This window comes from Sitodiplosis mosellana, unplaced genomic scaffold, assembly GCF_009176505.1.
Source record: "Sitodiplosis mosellana isolate CC-2019 unplaced genomic scaffold, AAFC_SMos_1.0 Smas_scaffold_6226, whole genome shotgun sequence".
NCBI classification, from domain to species: Eukaryota; Metazoa; Arthropoda; class Insecta; order Diptera; family Cecidomyiidae; genus Sitodiplosis; species Sitodiplosis mosellana.
In genome coordinates, this window is record NW_022601467.1 from 3,399,682 (window position 1) to 3,417,597 (window position 17,916).

Sequence of the window (17,916 nt, forward strand, 5' to 3'; positions counted from 1 at the left end):
ATTCTTTTTCTGCCCCCAAACAATGAAAACAAGAAAAATGTGTATGAAAACAGCTTTAGTACAGTACGTTTGTACTAAATTTAGACCAAATGTCATCGAATGTGACACATATCTGTGCGCTTAAAACATATTTCAGAAACGAGCACAAAGATATTACTTTAGTTTTTGTATCATGAACAAAATACCGAATAAAACGAAAGAAAATGGCAGGCAATCAAGATTTGCAAGAAGATTTTTCGCAAGATGTTGAAGACGAAGAAAACAGTAGCAACAATGAAAATGACGACAGAAACGAAAACAACGCAGCAGATCAGTGGGAAGCATCAAGTTCGCGAGGCAATGCAGCAGATCAGTCCGAAGCATCAAGTTCGCGAGGCAATGAAGCAGATCAGTCCGAAGCATCAACTTCACGAGGCAATGAAGCAGATCAGTGCGAAGCATCCACTTCACGAGGCAATGAAGCACATCAGTGCGAAGCATCCTCTTCGCGACACAATGAAGATAGGTTAGTTGGAATTTTCTTATTCATTTTATCTTTTTTCAACAGAGAGATAAGAAAAAAGAAGAAGTTCAATCTTAATATCATTAACTTACTTAACATTTTCATTTGTTCTTTTTAGATGGCACATTGCAGTGAATAATGGGCACCCAGCGATTCTTTTTAATGAGGTTGGTATCACCGTTCATTCGGAAGACGTTAAACCTGGTGATATCAGGCGTGAATTAGTGGAAAATGGATTTAGGGTAAATAAAACGAATTTTTGATTGATTTTTTCTATTCAATTCGATGAATGAATTTTTTCTAAATTATTTTTTCGCCCTAGGTTGAGAGTGTGTCAGTTTCGAACCACTCAAACGACAAATTATTCGGGCTGTTGAAGTTTGAAACTCCTTTCGAAGCAGAAAGATACTGTGAAACAAAGGGATTTATATTCAGGCGTAACTCTCCATCAGAATCGTCGGAGTCACCCGTATATCGGAATGACCCGACTCCTTCCCCTCCATCGGATTCATCTGGTCGAGACAGGTATAACAAAAGGAAAAAAACAAAAAAAAAATCGTTGTTAATTTCTTGTTTAGAGCAAAATACCTTAAACCAAGCAGATTTAAAGACTTTTGGATTCTCATTTTTTCGAAGCAAGCGTGGTGTTTGATTCTTCGTGGAAAATGTTTGATTATTTTTATTCAAATTTCTACACTTTTTAGCACTACATGAAATGTAGAGCTACTAATCTGCTTTTTTTGTCTAGATACTTTTTGAGTGTTGAAACAAATTATGGTGAATTTGAATTTTATGCTCATATTTTTTATTTAATTTAAAACAGTGGCAGTAACGACAAATAGGTGCATAATATCTTAAAGCGCCAATCAAATTTTTATTATCAAATGTTGTTTAAAAATTACATTAATTTTTCGTATAATATTTTCTGTGTCTTGAACAGAATTAAAGTGATTTTAGATTCAATGCTCATATTTTTTATTTAATAACCAAAGGCAGTATATTTCAAAAAAGAAATAAAACCAAGATCTTGTAATTCATTTTGCAAATAAATATATTACTTCAAAGTTACTTTGATGAAATACATTTCATGTAGTGCGCCAAAAAATAGTTTGTTGTGAAACAACAAAATAGATTAAGTAACTAAAAACTCAAGAATGCTCCGCTCTGCGGTCTTGTTTTTAATTTTTCTAAATTGATTCCTTATTTTGATTTATTTTCATTCATTTAGCGGCCATGCAGAAGATTGAATTTGGTTTTTTTTTCTTGCGCCGCTGGTAATCTGATCTCATAATCGTAGTGCTAAAATACAAACATTCATAATATATTTCAAACTCAATACGATTCGTGAATCAAACAAGACCAGAAGGAGTGAAAACAATTCATTTTTTATATTGAACAGTATTCATTTTAGTTTTTCAGTTGAAAGAACGTTTTATTTTATGAAATCAAAAATGATGACCGAAACAGAAACACGCGTCCAAAGATTATGTTAAAAAATATGTGGAATTCATTGGATTTTATTTATGCATTGTTTGTGAGCAAATGTTGCCTAACTTTTTGAAATTGCTATCAAATGGGTCTATCCTAACTTTCGAATGCGCCTAAGTCCTGTAAATTCTTGTATTGATAAGGAAATAAAATTATTTGTTGCATCAAAATAGGTGAATTCCCTTGTTTTTGTAAAAAAAATTTGCTTCAAATAAAAAGCGACAATAAATGAAAAAATGTTCTTTAATTCGCCAAAACCAATGTGTGAATTGCTTGTTTTTGTTTTCCAATCAGCCTAATCTAATGGGGGAGGGGGATTAAATTCAAGTAAATGGGTAAGATAGAAGAAAACATAAATGTTGTTGGGTGTGTATGTGTTGACAATGGTTAAAATGAAATTGAGTCCTGCAGTCTGTGGTACCGTCTAATGTTTGGTCTTTTTAGCTGCGATTGGTGCCTCCGATTGTGTTTCGGCGATACGTTTCAAAATGATTGTGGCAGTTCGCGGCTTGATATTACGCTGAGCTGTTGACCGAGTGGTGCGACCACTAACCACCGTTGCAATTTGTTCCAATGGATTCTTCAAATTGTTCGATTCCTCCAGACGGCGACGCAAATCAATCACCTGTGCATTTAGCTCATCTATCTGCATCGAACAGCTTCGAAGCTTCTGTGCCTGCCGATTTTGGATACCAATGACACTGTTCAACTGTTTGTGAAAAGAAAACAATGAAATGTTAGATCAGTGGTTGCTTTTGACAGTTGTGAAAAATGTTGTAAATTAAGTAGTAATTGCTTTTTGTCATAGCTTCAATCGAATGCAAAAATGCAATTCTAATTCTTCGTTAAATCCTTGACATTTCAATTGCAAATCGAATCGAGTCCATTTAGTAGATAGATTTAAAATTGTCCGAGTCAAAATACCTTTCGCATTGCTGTCTTGAATTTCCGTTCCATGCGAATATAGTTGCTTTGGTATGGATCAACTGGGCTTGCAGCGATCGGTTTTTGTGGCGATGATGATGCAGAACTTTGTTGCAATTGTGAGTAAAGTGCTGGCAATGACAAGCCCGATGCGTTCAACGATGTGTCTGTTGGTGTATCTGGTTAAATTAATAAGAGAAGGTAAAGTATGATTTTTTTTTCAGAGTTAAAGAAAATAAAGTGGTAAAATCTAGAAAAAGCAGCTAGAATTGTTTGTTTACATTGGAATTGAACGGTCGAACCGTTCAGCAATGATCGAGTTGGCAATTCGCAATAGGCCTTCTTGAGAGTCGGTGCCACCTTTTCTTCAAAATGTTCAATGGCCATTGATGAAATATCGCGCAGCTCTTGCAACACCTCATGTGTACGTAACGGTTTATCAACCAATATGAAACACTTATCCGAATTGCTTGATTTTGTGTATTTTGAATGCGCGATTGTGCACAGCACATGTAAAACCTCATCGATCACCTTGAATTACGAGCGAGAGTGCAAGAGAAGGAGAGAGAAAGAGAGAAAAAGAGAATAAAATCAAACATCGAACTGTCATGTGATGTACAAATCAAATATGCACACTCTTACCTTTCCTGGAATGAAGCAGCACAAGTTGACTTCTATATATTTTGTGTATGTCATTGATAACATGGAAATGCGTGTCTCGATGCATGTGAGCACGTCGGAGTGCTTGGCCAATGGATGGTTTCTATGTACAAATTGATTAGATGGATGAAAATCAACACCGATACGATGTGCATTAAACCAATCGGATTTGATGTAAATGTGACTCACCTGCGTTCTGATTCACGGCGTGGCAGCTGTGATTTGATCAGTTTCATCAGATGACCGTGGTGCTTGATCATCTTGTGGAAACCAACATTCAGCAAACCTTGGCATATCGTATTGAACTTTTGACAAACCTATGACATCGTTCCAAACGCAGAAAAAAAAACAACGAAATTTATATAAAACACCCAAACTAAGAAAGAACAAAAAAAACACATCGAAATCATTGCTAGGCTCTTGGCTATGAGTTTGATTCGTCCTTATTTTTTTTCTTCTTCTTCTCTTGCAATCAATCATATGTGTGGTTGGAATACAAAGACTTACGATACGTTGTTTAGCAATTTCGTCGTAGGATAACAACTCCAGCACTTGTTCTAGCATACAATCGGGTAAATCCAGTAGATTCATGGCGATAAATATTCGGTCAATACGTTTGTAACATGAAAATGAGCGATCAGCAACCAAAACTCGACTTTTTTTGGCCAAAGTTTTGCAGTTTTATCGTTTATACACAAATGAACGTGTGAGAAAACACCAATACAAGTCAAAAAGGAAAAACTGATTGTCTTTTGTTTTTATTGAGATTGACAGTTCAGTGTGAAAAAGTGCAGTCGCAGAAAAAATGAATAGAAGGGCGATTCGCAGCCAACTTAAGTGCGGTTTGGTGAATTCAAATTTTACGCAGCAGTTAATGCAGACACACACCAGCCACATCATGTGTACGGTTGAATGTTGATATTTCCAAATGGTTTAGAATCAACATAGAATTCATTTTTACTCGTCGATTCATCATTTTATTAGAAAAAAAAAAAAAAAAAAAATTGCGATGTGTCATTTGTCAACGACGTTCACTGAACAGAAAATTCTTTTCAACACGGGCTTATCAAATTGGAAGCAATAGAAAAATCTCCATATTCGAATTAGAATCGATGTGGTGAGAAAAAAAACAGACCCGAAGTCAAAATGGTAAGGAAAAAACCTACACCAATAACGAGCTGATGTGAATGACTGAAATTGAGAATGGGTTGAGCACCGTGATTCCAACTTTTCTCGGTATTACATAATCAAAATGTGCTCCGTTCCATTCGTTCCTTCCATCCGATCATTCGGAGTTGTCCTTTCGCGTGCATGCACACTGCCGAATGATTTTTTTCATCGATTTCACCCGCTTCTTACAATCCTTATTTCATTTTTTTTTGCTTTTGGTTCCCTTCTTCTTCCTATTAAACCATACACGAGCTCGTATATTATTGAATCTTTTAGCTCTATCATGTGCAATATATATTCTTGTTCGGTGTTTTTTTTATTCTCTTCTTTCTATTTATTTGTTTGCATTATTCATTCGATTCAGTTCGATGTTACGTATTAGTCTTGACATATATGCGCGCACGCTACACCGCACGATGCCACAGCACAAGAATTTTTTTTCAATTGCATATAAATTGAAAATGCTTTACATTGCGGCTCGGCAGCATTTCTCTCTCTCGCTCTCTCGCTCTCTCGCTCACTTTCATCACACGTATATTTTATCCATTGACGCTGATGGGTTTTCATATACACCGTTATAGATATACCAAAGGCTCTATAGAGATAATGCAGGCAACGGCAGCATGCATAAAACGGAGAGCAGCTCGCTTGCATGCTCGCTCGCAACGAACGAAGAAGCGCGCGCTCGGTCGGTTCTTGTGTCTGTGAATGTGTATTTCTGCACTTGCATATGCACAACTGCACACAATGCACACCGTATCCAACGTGATTTTTCAATCGACATTTTCTACTGCCGCTATTGAATTTCCAATACGAAAACAGCAATAATCTCAATAAAAAGCACATTTCGAGCTGGCGAATACAGAGAAAGAAGAACAACAATGAAAATGTTGTGCTGTTATGATAGTGGCATTTGATGTGATGCGAGGGAAAAAGTGTGGGAAAGTGAGAGAGAGAGAGAGAGCGAGAGCACGCAGCAGCATAAGAATGGAAGGAGAGCAGGATAAAGAAAGAACTAGAGCGCTGGTTGGAAACTGAACTGTGATATCAGTAGGTGAGGGAGTGAGAGCATGAGTATGAAAAGTGAAATAGCATGCAGGGCAGATGTAGTTCGGTTCGGCTAGCGAGCAAAGAACATAACATAGAAGAGACAAAATCGAGAAGAGAGCCTGCCTGACTGACTGACGTACTTTTTGGTGTGTGTATATTCTCGACTGTGCAACGATTGTGCCGAACGGAGAGCGTATGGCGCACACGTGAGCATGTGATGTTGAGAGCGAAGCGCTTATTTTGTTGAATGAACGAGAACGCGATACGATATATACCGACCGAAAAGTGTGTGGTTTTTTTTCTCGCTGCTTTTCTGTTTCGAATAACAAAAATACTATAGAGTGAGCGATATATTCCGATGTGAGAGCTGCTGAGGAGATCCGTGTGTATGCGGTGTGTATGTGCATGTATATGTATGTATGTTTGAATATGAAACGACGGCATGCGATGGGTACGTTTGTGATGGTATGCGTTTTGCTTGTTTCTCGTGTTCCGTTCGAATCTCTCTCGCACTGTGGCACACTCTAGCAGCTATAGCATACAGCCAGCCAACTGTGTGGATTCACACAGTAGAATAGCGAAACATTTGAGGAGATGGGCAAAAAAAAAGAAAAATCGAGGTGGCCTTTTGCCTAGAACTCACTTTGTACATAGTATAGACGAACAGTAACGATTTGATAGTTGAAGAGTACTTATCGACTAATTCGGAAAGTTTGACACCGTAGCCCTCTGTACCTTGTTCACAACGGTTTAGTTGTTTTGTAGTTGTAGTAGTTTGCTGTTTCGAATGAAACAAACAAAAATTTGGAAAAGAATTTAAAAAAAAAAATTGAAAACGCGGAAAATTATAAAAATCATCATACAGTGCCAGAGCGAGCGACAAATGTAATAAATGGTGTAAGAATCACAACAACACGCTTTGATTTCATCACACATTCGCCAACGAATTAATATCAAATTGATAGAGAGAGAGAAAAAAAGAGCGAAACAATAAAGACAAGAAACTTTAAAAAAGCACACAGTGAGTAACAATCGACTCGCAAACACACAATTCGGAACCGATTGCCTGATAACGGACAAACAGCCCGCGTTTTTGGATTCCGAACGTTCGGCGAGCGAGAGAAAGAGCGAGCAAGCAAGATTACCCAAAACAAAACACCGGCAACAACATTCGAGCGCGTGAACGACGAAGAAACACAATTGACATCAGTGACAGACAACATGTGCGATTTCATTTCGAAAACTGATAACGATCGGTGCGAAACATTGAATTAGTTAGACAGTCAATTGTTTGGTGAAATACCCCAATTACACTTTGATCAAAATCGTTTGAATTAGTTTGATTATTTTTTTTCTTCTAATTTTTCCCACATTTGTTTGCTTCATCATTCACATGTGACATTAAATACATAGAACACGGTCAACGGAACAGAAATCATATTAAACGAATGTGACAAAGAATCTTTCTGTGAAAGATAATCAATTGCACTCGATTTATCACTTGAATTTGCATTGAATTTCCGGTGTATATATATATATATATATGTGTGTGTGTGTGTTAAAAGCCGCATCCATAAAAAAAGTGAGACCCATTTAAACTGTACAATAAACGAAATATTTGGAATTGATTTTAATTGAGTATTGTGTGTTATTTTTTCTTAATAAAAAAGAAACAAACGTTGGTTTTTATTTAAAAAAAAGTTAATAAAAATTCATGACACCGAACAGAAGATTCCTCTGACTATTGAGGATTTTATTTGCAAGTGTTCGATAATCATTGTTTGTTTGTTTTTTCAATTGATATTACGGAGCTTGTCATCAATTGATTTAACTGGAAACTAAATAAAACTGCATCCAATTGTGAACTGATTTTCCACAATTTTCGCTAGTTGAAACAGAAATAGTAAACAAGAATTTAAATTAAGCGCAGTAATTTAAGTAATTTTCATAAGAAATTTTACCAAGTTCAAAAAGGATAATCAAATAGTCGATAACAACTCGTACGAATTCGCTTCGATATAATAACAATTTTCAGCTGAAGACATAAATAAGTAAAATAAACGAGAAACAGGTCCAGAACAAATTGTGATTTTTAAATTAAGAAATTTTTTATTGAAACAAAAGAAGAAGAAAAGAAAAATAGAAAGAACAAAAACAAAGAAAGCGATAGAAAAAAGGAAGCAGAACCATTTCGATATGGAGCATCAAGTTCAGCAGGAGTTGGCTTCTGGATCGCCCGAAGTACCAAATTATCCAGGGTATGTATGTTTACATTCGGTTTTGGTTAAACGATTAACACCATAAAAGTGTGTGCAGCAGCAACACCACCACCACCAGCAAGTACTGTACACCGACCAAGTGAATCAGAAAACTGTATGGCGAATGCAAGGAATTACCCCAATTATATTACATAATTGTGTGTTCTTCGTAAATTTTTATTATTACATGCTATGACATTGCGTTGCACATGTGTTATCTGTATTTGGTTCGCATCGACGACGGTGCATTTTGCGAGCGAGAGAGAAAGATAGAGAGAGAGAGAGAGAGAGAGAGAGAGAGAGAGAGAGAGAAGGATGAAACGAGCGGAAGGAATAGAGAGAGAGAGAGAGAGAGAGAGAGAGAGAGCGATAGATAAATAGAAAGGGGTATAGAGGGATTGAGATGGAATGGAAGAGAGTAAGTGGGATGTGCGATATGTGGATAGAAAGAATGAGAGAGAGAGAGAGAGAGAGAGAGAGAGAGAGAGAGAGAGAGAGAGTGACAGAGAGTTCACAAAACGAAATATTCCCTCCGTGTGTAATGAACGCAAAATAAAAACAAACCGCATCGACATCGTGCAAAGGCGACCAAAAACAAAACGGTCGCATGAGCATGTATTTGTGAGCCGGAAGGACTTGATGTCTTATGCCGTGTTGAGAACTACAGAGAATGGAAATAAAAACAACGCCGAGTGTTTTTAAGCGCAAGTAATGATTGCAAAGATTGATACACACACACAACATAAAAACCGATATTCCAATCAAGTTTTCAGGACGGTTTTATCCTTGTTGTTTGAGTCTTCCGCTCCGCATATAAATCGCATCGCACGTTGACATTTGATTTTCTCGATTTTCCTCGTTTTTTGTCTCTCCACGCTTTTTCGCTCTCTCTCTCTTTTCGCATACACCGGTTGGCGCTGTCCTTTATCGTTTCGCGTATCACTTGGATTGCGTTTGTGACTCTGTCGTTCTCAACAATGTGCTCTCTTTCTCGCTCACGCAGTCCGAATGGCTTTTTTTTGCCCGAAAACGATTTTCACTCTCTGGCCGATACACACATGCACACACACGCTCATGGCGCACATCATGCGAGCGTTGTAAAAATGAAAACACCGAGAAAAAAATTGAAGAGCGAACAGTTTCACATACTTGAAACGGGATACACGTGCACGTTGTGCAATAGCATTTTGCTCATCCACAAATGAAACGCCAGTCACTAAAATATTAAACGCTCGCGTTCGAGTTTTCTTCTTCTTCTTTTCTTTCCTTTTCTTTTCTCTATTCTTTTACCCCAAACCAATATATTGAGTTTAACGAGAATCTTATTGAGTATATTATGTTCGTCATGAATGGATATAGCTTGATATTTTTTGCGTGAAATTCGATCGCAACCGGGTGATTTTAAGTGGTTTTTAGTTGGAATCGTTCTGTTTTTTGTTTCGTTTGTTGGTTCAAAAGAAAATTGAAAATGTTTCAATTTGAGCGAACACACAAAGTAAAACCCAACTAAATTATAAAATTCCTCGTTTTCTCAATCGTCCAATTTTGTCATATTCATTTTTCCCCCATCTGTACTGTATTTTTTTCTCGCTCTTTCGTTCGTTGTTCGTTCGTTGTTCGTTCATTCCTTCGCGTTAAACTTTACAATTGTTTTATGATGTCTGTCGGTCTTTCGTCAGTTTATCACACACTAAGGTCGAGCCGCAGACAGTTGAAAATCGTCTTATCTACTAGTCGTGCATGATCTTCATTATATAAATGATATTAATATTATCTAAATGTCTCGGTTCATAAGCTGTCATTGTCGGTTACAATACGAACTGATTGTTGTATTTTTAAATGTTCTCCCATAAATTTCTTTCTGTTTGTTTATTTCATTTGTTTTCCTTCGTTTCGTCTTCAGCCCATTATATTATATGTTTTCTTCTTTTTTCCACTTTGCCTAGTATTCACAATGCTCGATTTGCCTCTCTCTCTCTCTCTCTCTCTCTCGCTCGCACGTTCTCTATGTTTTCTTGTATATATCATTGCCCCTGTCAACCGATGTACATGATTGTGTTCAGCATAGATATTACACACATTCTTACCGAGTATTCAAATGGCGATCATATTCTGGTTGTCGTTTTCTGTTTGCGGTTTCGTTTTGTTTCTCGTCGGTTTTTTTTTTTTTGCTTTTTTGCTCTGCTCTCTATTTTATCTCTGTGTCTGTGTTCACTCGAAAGAATGAGAGAAGAATCGAGCGGCAGAAAATCGCAACGAATGCTATTTTTTCGGTCAATGTGACGATGGTTACGGTGTAGCGAACGATAGCGCATGATGAAAATATTTGATTTGATGGTGAAATCCTTGTTTGCAACCATGTGGCCAACCGATCACAATCACTGTTGCTACTTTAAGATGAGTTTTCGGTTGTACACATACCAACCAAACAGACAAACACACCTATACACTTTACCGCTATCTATGCGCATCAATTCATTGACTCATCAGTAGCTCACTTGATACGCTACATTGCTATTTTAACCATCATGTCAAAAACAGTTTTTCAAATTGTTCCGAAATGCTTTGAATTCAAATAACTGTCGAGAGAGTCATGCATCCGATCGAGTTAAAATTATGTGCAATCAAATGCTACTGCGAGTGATGCACAAATCGACGACATCATCGCTCAACTATGTGCAAACTGAAGCCAATGAAACCAATTTGGATTTGGTTAAAATAACAAAACCACTCTCTGTCGCGCTCTTGCGTTTTTCTTTAGCCACATTCAATTCCGAGAACAACAACAACAAAAACGACAATGAAAATGTTCCTCTTCGAAAGCGAACAACACAGAATTATTGAAACACAAAAATGTTTACGTCGTTTTGTTTCATTTTCTCTTTTGTTCTCTTCCAATAAGATATGTTTTTTTTTTGTCATCGTCAATAAAATAATCAATTGGAATTATTTATCGGGTTTTTCGTATTTTGGAGAATTGTGATGGCTGTGGTATTGTTCGCGGATGATTGGTTAAAATTAAAATTAATACATTCACACTAATAGATTTTAATAACTAGAATTGAATGTAGCAGCGATTCATTCTCTGCGAATGTGCCGTGCCGAAGCGAGCGCCGTTTTTATTTGTTGAATGGCTGCTACCGCTGTCGCCGCCGTCGCCTGCCAAACAGAGATGCTCATCTCTCTCTCTTTCTCTCTCTCTCTCTCTCTCGCTCGAAGAATTCATCCGTTCATTTGTCAGTTCTGTTTTCATTTAATTGATTCATATTATTTTAGTTTTTGACATGTAGTTTCTCCATATAAATCGGGTGGTGTGGCACACATGTGTGTGCGAGCAAGCGAGAAACCAGCTTCTGAGCACGTCGCAAGTACCAGCACATTGTGCCTGTGCAATCGTCTTTTCAATTTCATCTCTGATGCACATTTCACTCAATACTGATTAATTTCATTTTATTTGAAATATGACTTGAAAACTTTAATTCCAATCATACATACACTTGACTTCAATCATTCTGTACGCGCGCGCTTCACATGTTTTTAATTCGTATGGTAAATAATAGAAGTACACACACAGTACATGATTTTATCTGTATCGATGCGTTTTTCACTTTACCTCCTCTCTCTTTCTCTCTCTCTCTCTCTCTCTATCTAGCGCTCTCTGTCTCTCACACTCATCGCCATTGATTATAATTCATTCTGCATTTTCAATAACAATTAGTAATGTTGTTGCTGTTTTTTTTTCTGTTCTTGCTCTCGGTTTGTCTATACGTTGTTGTTGTTGTTATTATTTGTGTATTTATCAGCGATAAATACAGGCAAACACTCCCTTTCTCTCTGCCGATTGGCTAAATGGCGACGGAACATCAATTGGACTATGTCCCATATTCTTTTGTTTTGAAATTGTTCTTTTGCGTGAATGAAATTACATAATTCGTTTCAAATTTAGTTTTTCTGTTAGAATCGTTTTACATTACATCTAATCGCGCCTTGTGTCCGGCTGATAAGCCATGTTCTGCTTGTAAATTTTTCTCCTGTGATCTCTCACCAATCAATGCATGTGTACACACACAATTTCATTTGAAAACTATATTACCGATAAGTCCGCAGATCTCGAAATATTGTAAATAAAATCACACACGGGAAGAAGGCAAATAACTAAACTCAACAGCAGTTTATTTGAATGACGCAATTGATTCGTTACACATTACTTTCGACGTCACTTTCAATGCGTCCACTTGATTTTTTAGCTATCGCAAATTGCTTAATACGCTTCTTATTCCGTTGTATTTAGCTGTTTTACTCGATTCAAATCTGTACCAATGTTTCGATGCATTATTCCCTTTATGCGAGTTTGTTTTTCTCACACCTTTTGTTCACGAAATCGTGCTCGGCTACGGTCAATCGTTGATTGTGAACACTGAGTGTGAGAAAGAGAGAGAGAGAGAGAGAGAGAGAGAGAGAGAGAGAGAGAGAAACGAACACAAGAGTAATGCTTTGGATGCATTACATGACAATGCGACGACAAATGAAAGAAATTCGATTCAATTCGAACATTTTCAATGGAACTGTTGCATTTGTCTCATATTCACATTCATTTTTTATCCGACGAGAGTAAAAAATTGACTCAATTTAATGCAAATGGAATGCCAGTGGAGAAGAAATGTGTATATTTATATCATTTGACACAGAGAAAAAAAGCCATTTCGTTAACACGGCGTGGTGTGAAATGTACCGAAAAAGACAGAAAAATACCTGTCATTTCCTATCGTCACCACCACCGCCGCCATACCACCAATGTTGCCGTACAAACGACCGATTTTAAACACTTCTTGCGCTGAATGAATGAGATGTTAATAATTTAAAGCAAAATACTGTACAAAACAGCAGCAAACGAAGAAAAATGGTAATCGTTGTAATTATTGTTATTGAATTTTCAATTCATTCTCCCTTTTTTTGCATCACACTTACTCGCCTCTCGAAATGTGCGGTGATGTATGTCTATGTATAAAATTTAAAGTACAACGGAAAAATGTGTACAGAAGCAACACAAAAGAAATGAAGAGGAGGTATGAATAGAAAATGTAAACAACACAAAAATAACCAGATAATTAGTTTCACACGACAAAATTGTAATAGGAACGAACGTGAAAAAAGAACACGATGATAAAAAAATAAAAATACATGTACGATGGGGAAAAAAACTCACTGAATATGACGTAGTCACCGTGGTCGTCGTCGACACACCGTCGTTTTCGATGAAACATCAATCAATAGAGTAACGATGACTAAGGCCCAATAGACATTAATTGGTTGAATTGGTGTTTTGAGCGTAGTACTTAGTCGCTAAATCGATTGTGTACCATAATTATAATGGCGCTTTCGTTTCAATTTACGACACCGAACTTTGTATGGTCGAATGTGCATTTGGTACCGCACTTAAAATGCATTTTCAAATATTTGCATTTCGTTTCTCTTCTTCTCTGTTCGGTTTTTTGTTTTACAATTTTAAAATGCAATTCATATGTGTTCGAGCCTAATCGTTACAATATTATAGGATTTATTGATGGTCGGTTCTTTGGCATACAAAAGCTTACCTTTGTATCTTATGGTTCAGTAGAGTTTTTTTTTTCAACTTTCAATGGGTTTTGTTGCGAGGCAAATATGAAAAGTCCATCGGTATCAGAAAGGAAATCTGAAATGGCAAAATCTTCGGCATCTTTCACAACCCAAATAGAGGATGTGCGATTATAGGTTGTGACTCAACGAATAGCAAAAGCAAATATTGAGACTAGGTGCGATCAGCCTTAAAACAAGGAATTAAAATTCGTTTTGTTCGTGGCTGATTGTTATTTTGTGTGTTCGTTTATCAAAAACTAGCGTTTTTTTTTTGGAACTATTAGACAAACAAAAACGCAAGAAGAAGAGGAAAAAAGTCACTCACGCACATACACCGACACATTGCTATGCAAACAAACCTATGTAATACAAGCCACAGTTTGAGTTGAGTGCAAAGACACAATGGAATAAATGAAGGAGGAGAGAGAGAAAAAAGGGCATAAAATATAAATTCCGGTGTCAATAAAGAACAGTCAACAATAAATGCTCATTTAGAGCGATGGTAAACAACGATCGAGCAACCATGCTCATGTTTGCTTCAAATGTGAGCAGAGGAGAGAAAAAACGAACACTATTGCCATCGTTCGATATGCTTCGATATATTGGCGTCTGGCACAGCCACTTCAATATTGAACACTTTTTTTGGGCCAATAAACAAATATTCAAACCAAAGATGGAGAAAGAGAAACAGTTTTTTTTTCAACAATGAAAAAAAAATGAAACAACACGTCATCCATTAGCATCTTATAAAAATGCTTAGGTCCAATGAGAATGTTTGTCTCAGAATTATTACTGCGACCATTTTTTTCCACTTTCGTACAACACCAACCAAATTTGAACACACACCAAAAAAAAACAATAACGAAATGAAGACGCAAAACGAACACCATCGATTTGCGTGTTGCATAATAATTATTGCACCTAAAGCAACATGCTGTTGAACTTCAACAATTTTATGTGAAGTAAGTAGTTGGAAGAAGAAAAAATGTCTGATAGTTTCATGTCTTCTTCTTGTTTTTCGTCAGCTTTTCCGTTTTATTATTTGTTCTGTAGAGTTGGTGCTTAGAATAAAAAGAAAAATGCTATTCGTATTGCGCCGTTTATGCCCATGCAATATATACGTACCAAATTGTTCTTGGGCTCAATTATGGATTCGACAAAACAATATTCTTCATTTTTCGGTGTTTACGAGCTGGGTAATATATGTGTGCGCACGCTGCAGCCGGCAAACTAGCCGCGGCAAGACGGCAATAAACACCATCGCTGATCGTAAAATATGGATTTGAAGAGAGAGAGAGAGAGAGAGAGAGAGAGAGAGAGAGAAACAAAAAATTAACATCTTAGCCACAAAAATGACCCAGCAGAAAATATAGATAGATGCAAACAATGTGAATCTGAACGTAGACAATTACTTTGCCGCTTTTCTTATAAATTTGCGGTCTACAATAAAATGCGAGTATATTCGCTTGCTTAAATGACATTGCCTCGTAAAATGAACAACCAATAAAAATTCAACCCAATTTGAAACATGTCTGTCGTCTTCGTCGTCATCGTCGTCGTCGTCGTTGTCCTTTATTTCTCATTTATTCCACGCAAAACGGTGGCTGAAATTATGATTACATTTTCAAAACGATTTCATTTCAATCAAAATTAAGTGGAAATTGTTCGGAAACATTGTATCAAGTGCGTATTGAATGAGAGCCAATGAGGAAAAAACTGCCAACATAGTAATAGCCGCACACATTGCACTATAATCGTACACAGCATTTCGACAAAGTCAATATGAAATGAATGACTTTATATTTATGCATTATATAAATTTTGGGGCTTGCATTAATTTCCTATTCAAAATTAGATTTCACTATATTTAAACACAATCACACCACAATGTAGCCAAAAAGCCAACTTCCTGCGTTCCACTCTCTCACTTCTGCAGCATGTCCATAGCAGCAGCAACGCGGTACACCATAGTTTATGCCCATTGCACATACACATGCTGCAAAATCGCATGTTAATTACAAAACGCAAGTGGATTGATGTTAGTTGCCATGTGTTATGATACATTTAAAAATAACATTAAACATCATCATTTTCAAGTAAACCCAAAAATATATACACATATCGAGATTCATTCATCAAATTTTTATTTGAATTCTTATTTACCTCGAAACGGGTCGGTGTGTTTTGTTTATGTTGTGCTGTGGAAAGGCCGTTGTGTTCTCTCTTTTTTTGTCGTTCGATGAAGCTTTAGACATTTTATTTAAATTATCTGGTGGATGAACTAACCACTTTATAGCCAATATATTGAACAGTGGTAATTTGAGTTTTCATCGTTTTATTGGTCGAAAATATTGTGTGTTGATATTGGGTCTGGGAATTAATCGTGTCGATTTTTCAAAAGATGGCGTAACTTTGCATGGTTGTATCGGGCAATACTTTTTTCTTTTTCACATGAGTGGTCTAGTGTCAAACTACAAAAATCATCATCTATCATTTCATCGAAGTTTGGATAAACATTTTTTTTTGCGCCTTAAATATGTCAAATTTTGTACCGAAAAAGCAACATTTCCCGCAAGCATTAATTTTTTGCTTTCATTTGAAGAAAACTGCGGCTGAAGCGCATCGAATGTTGGTGGAAGCCTATGGTGAGCATGCTTCATCGGAACGTACATGTGAACGGTGGTTTTCACGGTTCAAAAGTGGTGATTTTAGCACGGAAGACAAGGAACGTCCCGGCCAGCCAAAAAAGTTTGAAGATGCGGAATTTGAGGCATTGCTCGATGAAGATTCGAGTCAAACTCAAGATGAGCTTGCCAGAGCATTGAATGTTGACCGAAGCACTGTTGGATATCGTTTAAGGGCCCTTGGTTTCATTCGCAAGTTGTCAAATTGGGTACCACATGAATTGACGCCAGCGCAAGCTGAAAGGCGTTTAGTGACTTGCGAAATGCTGCTCGCAAGGCACAAAAAAAGAGGTTTTCTGTATCGAATTGTCACTGGTGACGAAAAATGGATTCATTACGATAACCCCAAGCGCAAAGCATCGTATGTTAAGCCCGGCCAACCAGCAACATCACAGCCAAAACAAGAAATTCACGGCGACAAGGTAATGCTGTCTATTTGGTGGGATGAGGAGGGAGTGGTGTATTATGAGCTGCTGAGAAGTGGTCAAACCATCGATGGGCCTTTCTACCGACAACAATTGATACGTTTGAAACAAGCAATCAAAGAAAAACGCACGAAATGGGAGACCAGAAAAGAGACATTGATTTTCCTACATGACAATGCTCGGCCACACATTGAGAAATCGGTCAAAAACTACTTGGAAAATAGCGGATGGGAAGTTTTGGCTCACGCCCCGTATAGCCCAGACCTGGCTCCTTCCGACTACCATTTGTTTCGATCGATGCAAAACCATATGGACGGAGAGCGGTTCTCTTCAGTTGAAGAAATCCAAAATTGGCTCGATGCATTTATAGCCTCAAAAGATGAGGAATTTTTTAAGGCAGGCATCCGTCAATTGCCCACATTGTGGCAGAAGGTCATCGCTTCCGATGGACAATATTTTGATTGAAATGTAATTTCATTTTGGTATTCAAATAAATGTTTGAAAATTTAAAAAAATCGACAAAACTAATTCCCAGATCCAATATGACAGCGGTGTGTGTGTGTGTGTGTGTGCGTGTGCGTGTTCGTGAGTGTGAGTGTGTGGTGAGACAGATGAACCTCATATTGTCGAACAGCCTACAAATATCGATACGGTAGTCGGCTCTGTATCGCAATTGCATTAATGTATTCGTGGTAAGTGTCAATATAAACATAAACAAAAACCTCACTGTGCAATATCCTGATGATGCAGCTAATACAACAAAGCACATTTAATGCCCCGCACTACCTGCCGTCGATAAGCCGATACACACAATACAACACATCGCGTCGACTGCATATCCGGCCTACTTTACAAGAGCCCAAACACGAGAGCGACAGAATGATGATGTGATTTCAAATGGATGAGCTTTGTTTAAGGAGTTGTTTTCGAATGAGTTGTATCACAAAACCCATGAAAAATCGACCGTATCAAATCCACACTCGGGCACCTTTTGCTTTGCATTTTGAATTCGTGGTTGGATTTGCTGTTTTCAACTGAATTCGAATGCAAGAGAGACCGAACGAGAGAGAGAGAGAGAGAGAGAGAGAGATGAAGAGCACGTGCGCTCATGTATGGGTGTGCTCGAATAATATTTGTTT

General features: G+C 37.3%; 3 protein-coding genes across 11 annotated transcripts in view; 2 read left to right on the top strand and 1 right to left on the bottom strand.

Moving 5' to 3' along the window:
* Positions 1 to 132: 132 nt before the first annotated feature.
* On the top strand, positions 133 to 1,862 carry LOC129578622 (uncharacterized). Of its 2 annotated transcripts, XM_055467450.1 has the most exons (4): positions 133 to 505; positions 621 to 744; positions 825 to 1,027; positions 1,731 to 1,862. In XM_055467450.1, the coding sequence occupies exons 1-4, from the start codon at positions 204 to 206 to the stop codon at positions 1,747 to 1,749; spliced, it is 648 nt and encodes a 215-aa protein (XP_055323425.1). In that variant the 5' UTR covers positions 133 to 203; the 3' UTR covers positions 1,750 to 1,862. The 2 variants fall into 2 exon arrangements, with proteins under 2 accessions (XP_055323425.1, XP_055323423.1); XM_055467448.1 differs by lacking the exon at positions 1,731 to 1,862 and having other exon boundaries at positions 825 to 1,465.
* A 51-nt stretch (positions 1,863 to 1,913) lies between these two features.
* Positions 1,914 to 4,365, bottom strand: LOC129578621 (F-box only protein 28). Its single transcript, XM_055467447.1, has 6 exons — positions 4,082 to 4,365; positions 3,764 to 3,891; positions 3,557 to 3,677; positions 3,196 to 3,445; positions 2,915 to 3,093; positions 1,914 to 2,699 (listed from the first exon to the last, which is right to left on the bottom strand). The coding sequence occupies exons 1-6, from the start codon at positions 4,163 to 4,165 to the stop codon at positions 2,415 to 2,417; spliced, it is 1,047 nt and encodes a 348-aa protein (XP_055323422.1). The 5' UTR covers positions 4,166 to 4,365; the 3' UTR covers positions 1,914 to 2,414.
* A 2,006-nt stretch (positions 4,366 to 6,371) lies between these two features.
* Positions 6,372 to 17,916, top strand: part of LOC129578623 (RNA-binding protein Musashi homolog Rbp6) — a 380,177-nt gene continuing 368,632 nt past the window's right edge. For 3 of the 8 annotated variants that reach the window (XM_055467451.1, XM_055467454.1, XM_055467456.1), the window contains exon 1: positions 6,374 to 8,052. In XM_055467451.1, coding sequence (XP_055323426.1) covers positions 7,991 to 8,052 — 62 coding nt within the window. In that variant the 5' untranslated portion in view covers positions 6,374 to 7,990. Of the gene's footprint in view, positions 8,053 to 17,916 lie in introns of all 8 variants that reach the window. The other 5 variants (XM_055467452.1, XM_055467453.1, XM_055467457.1 and 2 more) reach the window with 4 other exon arrangements.